General features: G+C 47.3%; 2 protein-coding genes across 4 annotated transcripts in view; one reads left to right on the top strand and one right to left on the bottom strand.

The window, feature by feature from the left end:
- Window positions 1-7,754, bottom strand: part of C4H2orf76 (chromosome 4 C2orf76 homolog) — a 68,476-nt gene extending 60,722 nt beyond the window's left edge. The window contains exon 1 of the mRNA XM_046658487.1: window positions 7,715-7,754. The gene's annotated coding sequence lies outside the window, so the exon portion shown is untranslated. The remainder of the gene's footprint in view (window positions 1-7,714) is intronic.
- Window positions 7,755-7,840: 86 nt separating this feature from the next.
- Window positions 7,841-12,878, top strand: DBI (diazepam binding inhibitor, acyl-CoA binding protein). Of its 3 annotated transcripts, XM_046658483.1 has the most exons (6): window positions 7,882-7,985; window positions 8,083-8,254; window positions 8,489-8,681; window positions 9,028-9,145; window positions 11,062-11,124; window positions 12,587-12,878. In XM_046658483.1, the coding sequence occupies exons 2-6, from the start codon at window positions 8,202-8,204 to the stop codon at window positions 12,658-12,660; spliced, it is 501 nt and encodes a 166-aa protein (XP_046514439.1). In that variant the 5' UTR covers window positions 7,882-7,985; window positions 8,083-8,201; the 3' UTR covers window positions 12,661-12,878. The 3 variants fall into 3 exon arrangements, with proteins under 3 accessions (XP_046514440.1, XP_046514439.1, XP_046514438.1); XM_046658482.1 differs by lacking the exons at window positions 7,882-7,985; window positions 8,083-8,254 and adding an exon at window positions 8,331-8,389; XM_046658484.1 differs by lacking the exons at window positions 8,083-8,254; window positions 8,489-8,681 and having other exon boundaries at window positions 7,841-7,985.
- Window positions 12,879-15,624: the final 2,746 nt, after the last annotated feature.

The raw sequence follows: 15,624 nt of genomic DNA, 5'->3' as shown, positions 1-15,624 counted from the left end.
AAGGAATCTACAAAAAGCAAAAATCTAGGATAAGTGAGTTCAGCAAAGTCACAGGGTAGAAAACAAACATACAAAAACCAACTGTATTTCTATATACTAGCAATGAGCACATACACACAATTAAAAATACAGTATCATCTGCAATCACTCAAAAACTGAAATATTTAGGTGTAAATCTAACAAAACATGCACAGAACTTACATGCTGAAAATTACAAACTGCTCATCAAACAAATCAAATAAAATCAAAATAAATGGAGAAACACACTGTGTCAGCAAATTGGAAAACAACATAATAAAAAACATCAATTCTCCCCAAATTGATATACGAGTTTAACACAATTCCTATCAAAAACACAGCAAGATTATTTTGTAAATATAGACACAATTATTCTAAAATTTATATGGAAAGGTGAAGACACTAGAACAGCTAAAACAATTCTGAAAAAGGAGAAAAAAGAGGAGGAGTCAGTTTACCCAATTTCAAGACGTATTCTATAGCTACAGTAATCAGGACTGTGTGGGATTGGAGGAGAAATAAATGCACAGATCAATAGAACAGAGAGAACCCAGAAAAAGACCACTTAAGTATTTCCAACAAATTGCTGACAAAGGTGCAAAAGCAGTTCAATAGAGGAAAGATATCTTTTCAACAAACGTTGCTGGAGCAATTGGACATCCGGGGCAAAAAACAAAAAAAAAATGTGAACCTCAACCTAAATCTTACACTTTATACAAAAATTAACTCAAAATGGATTATGTTAATTGTAAAATGCAAAACGATAAAACTCCAAAAAAGAAAAAAGAGAGAAAATCTTCAGCATCTAGAGCTAGGCAAAAAGGTACTAAACTTGACCCCAAAAGAGCGATCCATAAAAGGAAAAACTGACAAGCTGGATTGCATCAAAATTAAAAACTTACACTCTGTGAAAGACTCTCTTAAAAGGATGAAAGTCAAGCTAAAAACTGGAATATTTGCAAACCACATATTCAACAAAGGACTAGTATGTAGAACACACAAAGAACTCTCAAAACTTAACAGGGAAAAAAAATCCAATTAAAACATGCAAAAGATATGAAGAGATATTTCACAGAAGAAATATACAGATGGCAAATAAGCACATGAAATGATGTTTAACATCATTAGCCGTTAGGGAATGCAAATTAAAACCACAATAATTGCACATCTATCAAAATGCCTAAAAAATAAAGATAACACCAAATGCTGCAAGATGTGGGGAAACTGGATCTTTCATTCATTGCTGGTAGGAATATAAAAATGGTAGTCACAACGCAGTTTCTTACTAAACCAAACATGGAACTGCAATATGGCCCAGAATTGTACTCTTGGGCATTTATCCCAGAAAAATGAAAACATATGTTCACACAAAAATCTGTACATGAGTGACTAGTGGTAGATTTATTGGTAACAGCCAAAAATTAGAAACCACACAGATGTCCTTCAACAGGTGAATGGTTAATCAAACTGGTTCATCCATATGATGGAATATTACTCAGCAATAAAAACAAGCGAACCCTTAGTACACACAACAACCTCGACAAATCACCAGAGAATTATGGTGAGTGAAAAACCCAATCCCAAAAGGTTACAAATTACATGATTTCACTTGTAAAGCATTCTTGAAATGATAAAATTATAGAACTAGAAAACAAATTCCTGGTTGCCAGGGGCTAAGGATGGGGTAGGGCAGGAGGGAAGCGGCTGCGGCTGTCACAGGGCAATATAAGTGATCCTTCGTGATAGAAATAGTCCATATCTTAAATAATGTTTGGATCTTACTGACTGTGTTATGTATTATGGTTTTGCAGGATGTTACTATTGGGAGAAACTAGGTATCTCTGTATTATTTAACAACTGCACGTGAATCTACAATTATCTCAAAATAAAAATTAGAAGTTTTCTTTTAACTGGCATTATCTCAAAATAAAAACAAAGTTTAAAACGGCATTGTCTCCAAAGGAATTACCAGCCAACCCATCTGTCATCAGATTTTAATATTTCTAATTTTGTCATTGACAGGCAATACAAGAGCTCACTAGAAAACTCATCTCATGGGGCCAGCCTGTTGGCGCAGCGGTTAAGTTCGTACATTCCACTTTGGCGGCCCAGGGATCACCAGTTTGGATCCCGGGTGCAGACCTACACACTGCTTGTCAAGCCACGCTGTGGTAGGCATCCCACATAGAAAGCAGAGGAAGATGGGCATGGATGTTAGCTCAGGGCCAGTCTTCCTCAGCAAAAAGAGGAGGATTGGCAGCAGATGTTAGCTCAGGGCTAATCTTCCTCAAAAAAAAAAAAAAGAAAGAAAGAAAGAAAATTTATCTCTTAACAACCTAGTTCCAAAGCATTTACCAAGTGCTCATCATGTGCAACTAGGGGCAAGGGAAATAGGCAAAGATGAAGAAGACAACATAGATTTAGAAGAAAGTTTATACTTCTAATGACCTTGAACAGGAACTACCATTCTAAACTCAAGTTATCCTTGTAAGGTGCTTCATTATTCCTGCCCATAATCCTAAGTATTTCTAAACAGAATATAGGTAGCACCTGACAAATATATGATCAACTTATGCATAGCAGAGGGCACTTCCCTGCCAGAACCCCCTGCTCCCAAGCCCTGGTCTCTGGGTTTCACCTCAGCCCAACCGACCCTCCCAAATGTGACTGGGCAGAAACACGAGGGGGAGGGAATCATACACACAAACATGGGATCCATACACACACACACACACACTCACTCTTCTCTCAAGCCCAACTTGCCAAGATCCCTCCGCATATGAACACTCAAAGGAAGAGAATGGCAGAGGGGAGGGGCTGGTTAGACCTCCAGCTGCCAGGCCTCCTCTCACTACAGTTGTGCCATGAGAAAAGGAAGAGACAACAGAGAAGAAAAGAAAGAAAAAAAAGAAAGGGAAAGGAGAGAGAAGCTATGCTGCATCCTTATCCCCTCCTATCAGTCCTGACCCTCTCTGTCTGCCTCTCCCCACTCCCAACCCAGACGCATTTCCCAAGAGCATCTTTCCCTTTAAAACACACTAGTCTCCTCCCAGCTTTGCTGGAGCCAGGCCTCAGGAGTCACATTCCAAGAAACAGGAAAAAGAAAAGCACTGAATGAAAGTCATTCATCGTTTGTGAATATTCTAATCCTTGCCTTCTCGTAAGGCTTTACTGTAACTGTAGTCCATTTTTAAATGATTAGCTTACTTTTAGAAATTGAAGCTTTCGTTTACACGAAGAAACCTGGTATTAGACTACTATTCACACCCACAGGGCAAGAACTGTTTTCATCTCTGTTAATCTGTCTTGCCCGTCTGGCTTTACGCTGAGACCTAGCAAGTGAAACCTGTGAGTAGTCAAAACCGGTGTCCCCAGGACGTCAGGGCAAGCTGCAGTAACGACAGCAGACTCTCTACTTCTTGGCAGGGTCGAGCAGGCTGACTGGTTGGCTCATCATGTTCCCTGTCTTCCCTCAACATTTCAAGTGTTCTGCTTCCAAGGCTGGGAGTGGGACAGAGATTACACGGTCCTTGCACCAGACTTCATCTACTTTACTCAAGCCCACAGTTTCACATTCAGTTCTAATAAAAATAGCTGGTTTCCAAGTTCACAGCTAATTGGAAGGAATACACTTCCTAGAGTGAAAAGTACTCTGTGCATTTACCACAATTTGTTGAGGGCCTAAGAACTGCCAGGAGCTTGGAGACAGAGCACCGACCATACAAAGCGACTCTGATCCTCGCCAGCTTATGTAGGTGAGGGGGCTCAGACAGTAGGAGAGTAAATTAAAATCGAAGTCATTGTAAACAAAATAATTACAAAGGATGACAGTTGCTAACAAGGATATAAACAGAGCTGAGGAACTTGCACTTTCTCGGGGTATCAAGTGCAATTTCCCATCTGGTTCCATCAAAATACAGAATAAAAAATTCATATAATTTATTGACCCCAAATATATTCTAAAATTTACTTTTACAAATTAAGTCCCAGATGCTGGCTTGTACCATCTCCTTATGTTAAAAGCTGGACTCCACTCCAACTCCCCAGAGCAGAAGTGGTAAGTGGTAGGCTTTTCCACAGGTGCAGATGACCAAACGACATCACTGAGAAGTGAGGAAAGGAAGCAGGAGGTAGACCACAGAGCACGCCTTCAGCTATTTTGAAACTTGGCCCAGGGTAGGCCCTGTAACAAGGAAAAACACTTCCTTCTCCTCTTTGTCAAATCACTTAGCAGCCTGCTCCTTGGGATCCACCGTCCTTACTAGTTCCTCACTTCAGTATCTTTAAGCAACTTCTGTAGACTCACCGGGGCCTAAACACAGTAAGAGGAATTTTTTTTTTTTTTAGGAAAGTGGAGTATATTCCAAACAAGCAACCAACAAATCAACCCCACTTAAACTGGAGACTGCCAAGCTACTTTCAAACACTATCGTTGCCTTCTACATTTAACGCCAATCAAAACTCAATCACCCCAACTAATCTTTGAGGAATATAAGAAAATTACATTATCACAGGTACCTAATGTTTTCAAATGTGCCAAACATGATAACCTAATGTTCAAACCTGCTGACTGGGAGACACATTTCCTTACAAACCTGACCCACAGAGGCAATAATCTGAATTTCCATCAAGAAAGCTGTAAGCACCATAATGGAGCAAAAATGGATCCAGGCTTCATCCAGGCCTCAGAGGGAAAAATAGCTCTGAACTGTCATTTTGGAAGAAACCTCCATTCCTTACACTTCAAATGTAATTTCCCCAAATTTCACTCCAAGATTTTTGTTAACTTGTTTGGCTTTGCTTTCTCAGACAAAATTATTCAAACTGAAGACTCTAGATTTGTTCTCTGCTACTGCATCTCCACCTCTTCCCAAATATTTCATAAAGCCTGACCTATATTAAGTTAGGAGGTTATGTCTGGAAGCTTCCACCTGGCGTTTCTTTCTAAATACTTACGCTGTAAACTGGGGGCAGGATTTGTAGTTCAGTTCTCTTGTCACAAATAGGAACTGGAGAGGAACGATTTTTTTTTTTTTTTGAGGAAGATTAGCCCTGAGCTAACTACCGCCAATGCTGGGAGCCATGGCTACATCATTTGATCGGCTGTTTGACAGGGTCCAGCCGATTAACGCCGAGGGGTGCAGGGTCGCCCCTTGGTGAAGAATAACCGGCCAGCCCCTCGCATAGTTCTGAAACCTGTGCTGCTTCTAATTGCCCTTCATTCCTTTTCCTTTCTTAACCTCCAGTTTTCACTCCTTTGGGTGGCTGCTTGGGAGGGGCTACCTCCTGGGAAAATTAGATATCGTAAGAGAATGTGACCACCTGCAGGTAACTTTCAAGATATTTTTCAGTTAATTATTGGAGGAGCACACAGTCCCATTTGAGACAATCAGAAAGGAATCCTGCCCAGATAAGATGTCGAATTAGGTTTATGGCCTCTGTCTGGTTAATGTTTCCTTCTCCCTCCAGTTCTTTGTCTAAATATATATGCATCGTCCTTCTAAGTTTGCTGGTTAATTGGATGATCAAGAAGTATCTACATATTATTCTTGACCTTCTGCTTTCTGTTAAAATGTTATAGAGGTTTTCTCCTAAAAGCAATAAATAATAAATAATTGATGAGTAGAAGGGCCGAGGGGCGCAAGAATGCCCCTCGGTGAAGAATGGCCGGCCGACACCCCTGATATTTTCTGAATTATATGCATGCTTTCTATCAAGGTTATGTGTATACTTATTTCTCTTTTTTATTCTTGAAGATATACAGTTTAGCTTAGCTTTTCAGCCCTTTACTTTACTAACAATATGATACTTTCTCAGGCAGTGTGCTTAAGGGACTGTTAGCTCCACAATCTAAAAGACAAAGGAATGCTTTCACCCCCTAAAGGGTGCAAAAATGTAAAGATGTTTAACTGCCCGCTGAGAATGCAGATAGCCCTGGGGATAAGACACCCTGGAGTCGCCTTTTGTTCCCATTAACCATCTACACTAATGGCATAAATGATTGAGGGAGGCAGGGATGGCTCCACCAGGATGTAACCAGACAGACTGCTGTCCTGTCCGGAGGCCTGGACCTTCTCTCTTTGATTTAACTTTACCATGAATCACAACAGACGCCTAGGTACCTATCTCCTTTAGCTTAGAGACAACAAACACTAGTTAATTGCAGAGAAGACTACCATTAACCTTATGCTCTATAGAATAGAATGCTAATAAATATTCTTGTGCTCGTTTTTCACTTCCTTATCTCTCTGAGAATATTTGTAGAACTATTTCTGTACTAATCCTGAAAAATATATAAACGACACTTGTGCACAGTAAAGTCGGACTTGCTAACACCAACCCAAGTCTCACGTCCCCCTTATTTCCCCCTCAGTCATTGCGCCGACGCCGTCCATCCCTCAGGAACCTGGACTCCGCCGGGGCGGGACCCCGGCACGCCAATCTTCCTCTTTTTGCTGAGGAAGACTGGCCCTGAGCTAACATCCGTGCCCATCTTTCTCTACTTTCTACGTGGGACGCCTATCACAGCATGGCTTTTGCCAAGCGGTGCCATGTCCACACCCGGGATCCCACCCGGCGAACCCTTCACCCAGCTCCTCTGTAACCACTACCAGAAAATTCTCCCTTTAGTCTCTTTGGCATCACCCTCAAACTCTTCATCCACCTGTGCTGCTCCCTTCTGTTCCCACGGAGAGCATCAGCCTGTGTTAACAACCTTGCCAACCCTCTGACGCTCAAAACCCTCTGACACTTCCCTTCTCCCTCAGAATAAAAGTCAAAGTCCCTACAAAGGCCCAGCTCTGCATCGTCCAGCCAGCCCGCCACCTTCCTAACCCTCCAGCCTCCTCTCTTTCTGCTCTTTCCCTCACTCCCTGCTCACACCTTTACATTAACTTTCTGCCTGTAATCCTCCCTCCCTTCTTTGAGGGGCTTTCTCAAATGGTACCGTCCCTTAACCCTCCACCCCTCATCATGAAACTATAAACTTCCAACTCTCTATCCCTCTAACCAACTTCCTATTTAACTTATTCTACTAACTGTTTTCCCCATATAAGTTCCAGGAATGCAGGGATTTATCTGTTTTGTTCACTGCCGTATCCCTAGGGTCTAGCACAGTGCAAGCTACTTGACGAGAGTTCAGTAAGCATGTGTGATGAAGGAAAGAGTCATTCATTTAACAGATGCTTGCTGGGCACCTGGTCTGGGCCAAGTGTGTGAAGTCAAGACAAATAAGACACTGTCCCCGCCTTCAATGCACCAGAAGGAGAAGTGCACCACAGACACGAAGCTTCACTACAGGACTGCAAAGTAGGGCCACAGGCACGTGGCAGAACACGCCAAGAGCTCAGAGAAAGAGGCCTGGGCTTCGCCCTCCTGGGGACCGGCCCTGCTTTCCATCGCTGCGCAGCTCTCCGGAGAGCATCCCCCGGGGGCCTCCTCCAGACCCGTGAGCGAGCGGGACTCACTCGCCATCCCCAGGGCTGAGGTTACTTGTCCAGAGGCCCAACTTCCGGCCTCTCCACGCCGAGCGCAAGATTTAATGAAAGAAATTTAAAAGCCCCTGCTCTTCAGCCTCCGCGCCCCCTCTTTCGTCTGGCGGGCCACCCCGCACAGCCGCCGGGGACCACACCCCGCTCGGACCGAACAGCCCTCCCACGCTTCACAACCAAAGGCGCCCTACTTCCGCGGTCCGCACCTGCTCCCGGCGTCCCCTTCGGCTCCTCCCTGCGCGTGCGCGACCAGACACACGCGGGTTCGGGCAAGGCTGGGGGCGCGGCACAGACTGGGCACGCCCCCAGCGCAGAGCCGACTTCTGATTGGCTGCCCGGCACTCGTCCGGGCGGAGCTGGGGAGGCCTGCGGTTGTGCCTCTAAAGGCGCTGCCAGTTGAGTCTGGTGTCACGGCTTCTAGTTCTGCCGCCTCCGCGCGCTTCCCGGAATCCTTGCAACCCCGCCGGCATGTCTCAGGTATATTGCGTGCCCGGCCTGGCAGCGAAGGTGCAGCGGGGGGAGGCCAGTGTGGGGATCATCCAACAGACAGAACCCCGCGGGTTTCCCTCCCCAGTTCTGCAGTTCCTCCTGGACCCATGCCCAGCCCTGACTCTGGACAGAGCCTGTGAGCGGAATTTTCCGGTTTTGGACGCCCAAAACCAATACCCACCCTCAACTGCTGGAAAGTTGCCCATGAGTGGACTTCGCCGTGAAGCAGGAAGACGGGTCGAAGGCGAGGGTCCTAGGTAGAAAATGGGAGGTAGAGGGTTGCATGGATTGAAGGAGCAAGGGGACCGAGGCCCCCATCCGGAAGGACAGGGCAGGACTAGGGGCGTCATGCAGAGTGGAGAATCGAGGAGGCCATGGCTGAGAGCTTGGAGGTCAGGGGAAGTTCCGGCTAAGTCTCCGGCGTGCGGGAAGGGGAGGGTCGCAGCCTGGGGAGAGGTAATTCAGAGGCCTTCCCCATCCCTCTAATGTAGACGCTTCTCTGAGACCCAGCTATGTGGGGCGATCCTGGCTCCTCTCCCCTCCCTCCATTGCAGCACTGGGACAAAGGTCAGCGCTGGACGCCCTGGCCCCAGAGGGAGGGGACCAGCGGGCTCTGGCCGCTTACATTCATGCCCTGTCTCCTTCTCAGCTGTTTCACACGCGCTGTGCCTGCCCTATCCACAGGTCAGGGCTTTACTGGGACCCCGGTCTTTTCCAGTGAAATGTATGCCCACTGCAGGCAATCTTCGCCTGCCTCCCTCCACACTGTATTTCCTGATGACCATTTGTTCCCTGTATTTCTCACTGATCCCTGGTATAGTGAGAGTGCCCAATACATAGTTGTCCATGATGAGTGAATGGGTGTGCTTCCCCTCCTTGTTTTGCAGAATCTTTCTAGTTGTCCTGTTGAGGAGGTGAGGGGAGACACATTGCTTTTCCTCACCTGCATTGCAGGGGGAGTGCTGCCTTTCCAACCCCTCCATCTGCGTTACTGAGCTCTGTTGAGTCCTCTCCCCTCCCTCCCATTTAGGCTGAGTTTGACAGAGCTGCTGAGGAGGTTAAGAACCTCAAGACCAAGCCGGCAGACGATGAAATGCTGTTCATCTACAGCCACTACAAACAAGCGACCGTGGGTGACGTAAATACAGGTAAGCTGAGACGAGATTGGGAGGGCCCCTACTCATGAAAGCAGGCTTAGCATCCTTGGTTTGTTGCTCAAATGGCAGAATTCAAATCCTAGTTTTGGAGGGACTTTAATGACTGTCACCAGCATTTCCCATCTACTTGGGAAGAAGGAGAGACCCCAGCTTGGAAGAGACTTGCTCCAAGCTCTCAGCTCAGTAGTAGCTTTGTTGAACCATACTGCTTCTGCCCCAGATGGACAGGATCAAAGTCGCAGCACTTGGCAGCCCGGCCAAGCCTAATGTCAGGAGCAGAGAAACAGCTGGCTTCCTGGGGCAGGTCAGAAGCATTTTTGCTGACAACAGTTCCTGATGAACGTTTTTTCCCTGTGGGAAAATCTTGGTACAGATTTTGAAGCCGTGGTTTGGACTACCGTATCCTGTAATACAATCTTTCCTGCCTTGGACAGATTTCATTCTGCCACTAAGTCCCGGAGATTCGGGTGTATACTGAGGCAACAGCACGATGCAGTCTATGCAAGGCCTCAGAGGTGGTGGCCATGGCAGCATAGAAGGAGGTCACCTCTGCCCCTGTTCAGGAGAGTGAACCTGGCTCCAAATTCGAGTGCATTTGGGGTAGAGGGTGGAGCCGGTGGGCTGGCTGCCAGCCAGCCGGAAGCAGGAGATGGTGGCCAGAGATAAGGATTATAGGCAATATTAAATAAGTTCACAGGGAGGGCATAGTTGGGAAAGGTCTTCTGGCAAAGGTAAGTTTCACACTGGGTTTATAAACTGTGTCCTCCCAGGGAGGAGGAGGAGCGATGAAGTGGGGGTGACCAGAGGGGCTGAGATGCCTTTCTGCCCAACACAATTTTCGCAGAGACTGGCCTCTGCCCTGCTTCCACATGGGTATTGATAGACCCCCTTGGGAACCTGTCCCTTCCTGATCAGGGAGGTGTCAGCTCACTAGGGCTGAAGTGTCCAGTACAGCAGCCACCAGCCACGTGCGGCTATCTACATTTAAAGTAAAAATAGTTAAAATGAAGTAAAACCCACAGTTCAGTCCTCAATCGCACAAGCCACATTTCGAGGGCTCAGTTGCCACGAGTGACAAGTGGCCCCTGAGTTGGACAGTGCCAATGTACCTTTCCATCGTCGCAGAAAGGGCTGTTGGGGTGTGCTGCTCCTGGGTTCTGAGGATGACTCTGCAGGGGCGGTTTCTCTAGGGGGTCCCTGGGAATGCTTCCCTGAAAGCACTTTTGGGGGACTTGATGTTTCTCAGACACAGTGGGCACCGTGACCGCTCCCCTTGGCTTTGTTCTCAGCGCGGCAGGGAGATAGGTGGGCAGGGAAGCAGCGGGTGTGTTTCGCCAAGTGCAGCTGATAACAGCTCTATATGCATAAAATCATGGTCTAACTTAAAGAAAGCTTGCCTTCAGAAAAAACCTCCCACAGATCAACCACAGATCGACAAACAGTCTGGTAGAAAATGGGGAAATGATGTGAACAGACCGTTCACAGAAAAGGACACCCAGAAAACGGCTAACAGTAGTGTGTGAGGGAGAGAAATTGGGTGGCTGAGAGCAGGGTGAAAGGGGAACTTTGGAGTATTCTTCTTTGTAGCATTTGAATTTTAATTGATGTGAATGGATAATCATGTGAATGGATAACACTTGTTTAAAAAAATTACAGTACAGTTTTTAAAAGGAGAAATTTTGGCGTTAACTTGTAAGACAAAGACTATCTGGTAATGAGAACAGTCTTCCTCCTGTTTTCTCTAGAGATTGTTTGGATTTCTGTGCACTGTACTAGATCCATTTAACTCCATGACAGGGCGTAGAAGGAATAGAGATAATAAAGGATGCCTTTCATGACAGGAAAGCTGATCAAGTTCTCCACTGGAACCTGAAGCAGATCTAATGTCTTTCCTTGTCTTGTTTAAGAACGGCCTGGGATGTTGGACCTCAAAGGCAAGGCCAAATGGGATGCCTGGAATGCACTGAAAGGTAATCGTTCTAATCAGTTTCCCAAGTTTGTAAAGCCTAGTAATGAAATTCTTTTCTTTAAGGAGTATAAGGGATGGGGAGAGAAAACAAAGTGAATGAGGCACATGCTAGAAACCAACTTGACCTGGGCCAGAATGGAAAAAAACTGGGCCACCTACTTTTTCTCCTAATACCATTTATGCCTTTTCCAATAGCACCACCTCTCAGCAGTGGTATCATCTGGAGAGGAGCAGCTGGAGACCAAGCCACTGAAAAACAGATTGGAAAGCGACGTAGTTGGTGTAGGCTTTATATGTATTCAGAATAAGGGGTAGTTTCCTGCCCACACCTTCCTCTCCCCGCCAAGGCCAGGCACTTGCCGCTAGCCCAGGCAGCCCTCCCCAGTTCCCTTCCAGCCAGAAAGGCACATAAAAGAAAGGAATGAGCTAATGCATGGCGAGCTGCTGGCACGTCGTAGCCTCGGTGAATGGAGCTATTATATGCTAAGCAACAGCAGCCAAGAAGTATCCCAATGCCAGCTTAATCACGTGCCACCTGCAGCAGCAAGACCCAAAAGTTGGCAGGAAAGTGCCTCCCAGCTTTTGTGTTCTCGCTAGCTAGTTTCTGAATAAGCCCTCTGTCTTCCTGCAAATGAGAAACCCTTGAATTCAAAAAGGGCCAGAATACAATAAATATACTCCTAGGATTTGCGAGTAACTAGAACAGGAATGCCGGTCTGGCTGTCTGTTTTCATTGGGCATTTCCATGGCACCCTCAGGCCCTGTGGACTCCCCAGAGCTTCAGAACGTGCTCCGATTCCCAGTGAGTCCCTGTCCTCCGTGGAATCCAGGAACCTGGGTGTTCCTGTCGCTGAGGGATATAGTCAGTGTCCTGCGTACTGCAACAAGAAGGCAAAACTTTGTCTCCTCCTCCTCCAAAAGCCAGCTGCTTTTACTCAGAGGTCTCAAAAATTATCTCAGAGCTTCTGTCTGGGGAGAAGAGGGTGTGTGGCTTTGCTTTTTCACTGCCAGCTTTACAGCTCTGGGAGATAAGAGCCCCACAGAGAAATATGTGATAGGTCAAAGCCAACCCTGAGAGTCAGCAGGACCAGTAAAGTCACTGTGGCTCCCCATGTTGGGCTTTCCTGCCTGTCTGGACTGCTCAACCTTTTTCCCAAGGCTCAGGCTGACCACTCACTCATGACAGTGAAGGACTCATGTGGCCAGGGGGCCAGCGACAGGCCTTGGGACAGCTGCACTCACATGGGTTCAGTGCTTTATGGAGCATTCACTGTGGGCCCGGCTCCTTGAGTACTTCAAGTCGAATCCTGGCCAGGTCCGTGAGGTGTAGGTAGTAGAACCCCCACTTTACAGATGAGGAACTGAGCCTTGGAGCCTTAAACGGGGGCTGTCCAGGGCTCTAAAGTATGCTGCTTTTCTACCATGCTGCCTCTCTGACAAGTAATCTTGTCGGTTCCTTACAGGAACTTCCAAGGAAGATGCCATGAAAGCTTACATCAACAAAGTAGAAGACCTTAAGAAAAAATATGGAATATAAGGGACTGGATTTGGCTGCCAGCCACGCGTATCATCTAAACTGATAAAATGCCTTGTTTTTGTAATACTGTGGATGACGTGAAATAATGCAAATAACCAGTTAACCCAGTTCCTCAAGACTGTCCAGGATATGGCTCTAACAGATTACTGAAATGGTTACTGATCTTTGCTCAGTAGTTTTTATCTCTAGATCAATTAAAAGTACCTTTGTTACTTTAAGTCTTTAGTAATCTGGGTTCTTGAAATAACTTACTCTGTTCCAGTCTCTCTTCCTCACTTCCTTTTTCTGAAGATTTCGTCTGGAAGTGTTTGAACTTACCCTCCTCTATATTCCACTGGAGTGTGAGGCAGGTGGTCCCACCTGCTCTAGTCCTGGAGCTCACCTCTTGTGGAGAGGAAAAGAATTATAGACGTGGCCTTTCCCACCTCCTTTTTCTTCCCAATTCCAGCCCCCAGTCAGGCAGGCCGGCTGAGACTTCAGTCTGCAGGTACTGCCAACCCTCTGTGGGGGACATCGCTGGCCTCCTGCTCTGAGGAAGGCAGGGTTGACAGGTGTTTGAGGTCTGTCTGAGATCCAACCAGTCCATGGTTCCAGAGCAAATGAGCAAGGGTAGAAGCCCCACTCAGGAGGAAATGTGCGTCTGCCTTGGGGATTCCCAGAGATGCAGTGAAAGCTTGGCCCCAGGCAGCTGGGTGAGCAAAAATGAGTGGGGGGCGTGAGTGCTCAGCAGGCAGAAGGGAGATGAGGGCCGAGGAGGGCAAGGGGTTGAGGCTGCAGAGAAGAAAGGCTGGAGCTTGACCCTGGAGGTGTAGGGTGTTGAAATGTAAGAAAGAAAAAAGACAGCTGTCAAGACCCTCCCTGCCAGGTGTTCCCCTTCAGTCCCTTCCACAGTCCTGCAAGGAAGGTGGTAGTTTTCCTGTTTTGCAGGTAAGGATGCTGAGGCTGAAAGGAATTAAAGAGAAGCTCTCTGAGGCCAGGCAGCTCTCGGTTCTTCCCTCCAAAGCCTCTGCCCTGGTCTTAGACATAGTTTGGCCTCACCTGGAAGAAGAGTGAGGCCTGAGATGTACAGTGACTTAAAACCCAAGATCACTCAGCAGTGATAAACTAAGACCCAGCATTCAGGCCCAGCTCTCCCAGGTTCAGATGCCTGTACCACCCAAGGCCTCGCTGGTGTGCCAGCGCTGTAGTGGAGAAACAGGAACAGCAGGGAGGGCAACTCTCTGGTGTGGCTGGGATGTGGCGTACCTTCATTGTGAAATGGGACTAGGTAGTGGATAGTCTTGATAATGCAGTTGAAAAGTACAGAATTTGACCACAGGTGATGGGGCGCTGCCGAGCAGGAGACATGGCAGGCATTCAGACAGTCGGTCTGACTGTTGTATCAACAGCTGTGGAGAATTCCTCTAGTTCCAGCCCAGCCTGCTCATGGAAAACCAGGCCCGGCAGCTTAGGTGGAGACAGGGCAAGTTGCTCCAACAAAGCAATGGGGTCAAGGTCCAAAACCCAGACATGTGGCCCAGATGAGGTGACTTCCTGAGTAGCAGCATCGTTTATGTGGGAGTTATTCTTTCCTGGGTGCTGATGTGACTGAGGGCATACGAGGCAGGGAGCCCACATTCCTGCCATCCTCCCACCTGGCTCCACTCCACCCAGGCTGCCAAGACCATGGAACTCACCGGCACCTATGAGCCCCAAGGAAGGCAGTGGGGAGCCATAGCCACTTATCTGTACCCATATTTGGATCATCTTTGCTCACTTATTGGCTCTTTCAGAAATATGTCAAAGGGAAAACAACTTAAATGGAGTCCAAGGCATGGTTCTTATCCAAACAGACCTGGCTCCACGGTCGGCCTAGCACACCTACCCTGAGGGTGGTGGTGAGCTTTAAGCCAGGCTGTGTGAGAGGCTCCTGGCATAGAGTCAGTGCCACTGTGTGGCCCTTTCTCAGGAATTTTTCTCTCACCTACTTTTAAACTAATTCTTGTCTCTGGGAAAATACCTTGCAAGGAGTCAAGGACCTAGTCCAGGAACAAATTCTCACTCCTTTGGTACCACTGGAAAGGGTTTGGATGAGAGAAGTGCCTGCCAGCTATTCTGCCCTATTTCTAGCGTGTGAAAGAGCCAGGGCCTGGCAGACGTGTGCTCAGGCACCATGTCACTGCCTAGCTGCTGCCAGAATCGGAGAAGAAGGGGCCTCAACGTAAGGAAACCCTGACAAAGGTAGTGTAGTCTGGCCATCTGCAGTTACACTGTGCTAAGATTGTCTCTTGACCACTCAGTATTTCTTCTCCTTTGGATGGGAGAGAACCACTGTCTAGGAGTGAAAGGACTTGGATCCGAGGCCCATATGCCCCACCACTGGTATGGTCCCCAATTATTGGCTGTCATTTGCTGAGCACCTGCAGGGCCAGGCTGCCACTCAGGTTCTTTGCTTCGGTTCTCAAATTTAATACCCACAGTGCTTTGAGGTGGAGACTACACCTCAATGCTGTGTCATGGGGTTTACTGTGCCCACTATTCAAATGAGGAAATGAAGGCTCAGGTGATATGAGTGGATCCCAACCCAGGGCTCTCTTACCAGGAAGGCCCTGATCATCCCCTTCCGTCACGTTCCCTCTCGTGACCACTGGCTGCCACTCAGCTCTGCATCTCCACCGTCAGTGCGATGATGAGGCTGACTCCCGTCTTGCTGGGCTAGCGCAAGATGCTGTGAAATCCCCTACCTGCTGTGTAACTCCTTTCTGATGAGTGGCTTAGGAAAGCAGGTCACATCTCCAAGGCTAGAGTAGGGCACAGATGAGCTGTACTCAGGTGATTCTGAGGCTCTCCCAAGTTTGGGATGGGCCTGCCCCACTCACCGTAAAGTAGTGGTACCAGTTTCTCAGAAAATAACGTGGTGTTCTGAAGACATGTCACCACAGCCTTAGGGACTGTGCCTGCTCCTGTGGCTTCTGCAGAGGCCCA

Source organism: Equus quagga, chromosome 4 (genome assembly GCF_021613505.1).
Source record: "Equus quagga isolate Etosha38 chromosome 4, UCLA_HA_Equagga_1.0, whole genome shotgun sequence".
Lineage (NCBI taxonomy): Eukaryota > Metazoa > Chordata > Mammalia > Perissodactyla > Equidae > Equus > Equus quagga.
The sequence above is the reverse complement of the archived record's forward strand: the minus strand, read 5'-3'. Positions and strand labels throughout refer to the sequence as shown.

Coding starts and splice junctions, on each gene's coding strand:
- DBI (XM_046658483.1), top strand. CDS start 8,202: ATGAGTGGACTTCGCCGTGAAGCAGGAAGACGGGTCGAAGGCGAGGGT. Junction 8,255..8,488: donor GTCGAAGGCGAGGGTCCTAG/GTAGAAAATGGG, acceptor CCTCTAATGTAG/ACGCTTCTCTGAGACCCAGC. Junction 9,146..11,061: donor CGTGGGTGACGTAAATACAG/GTAAGCTGAGAC, acceptor GTCTTGTTTAAG/AACGGCCTGGGATGTTGGAC.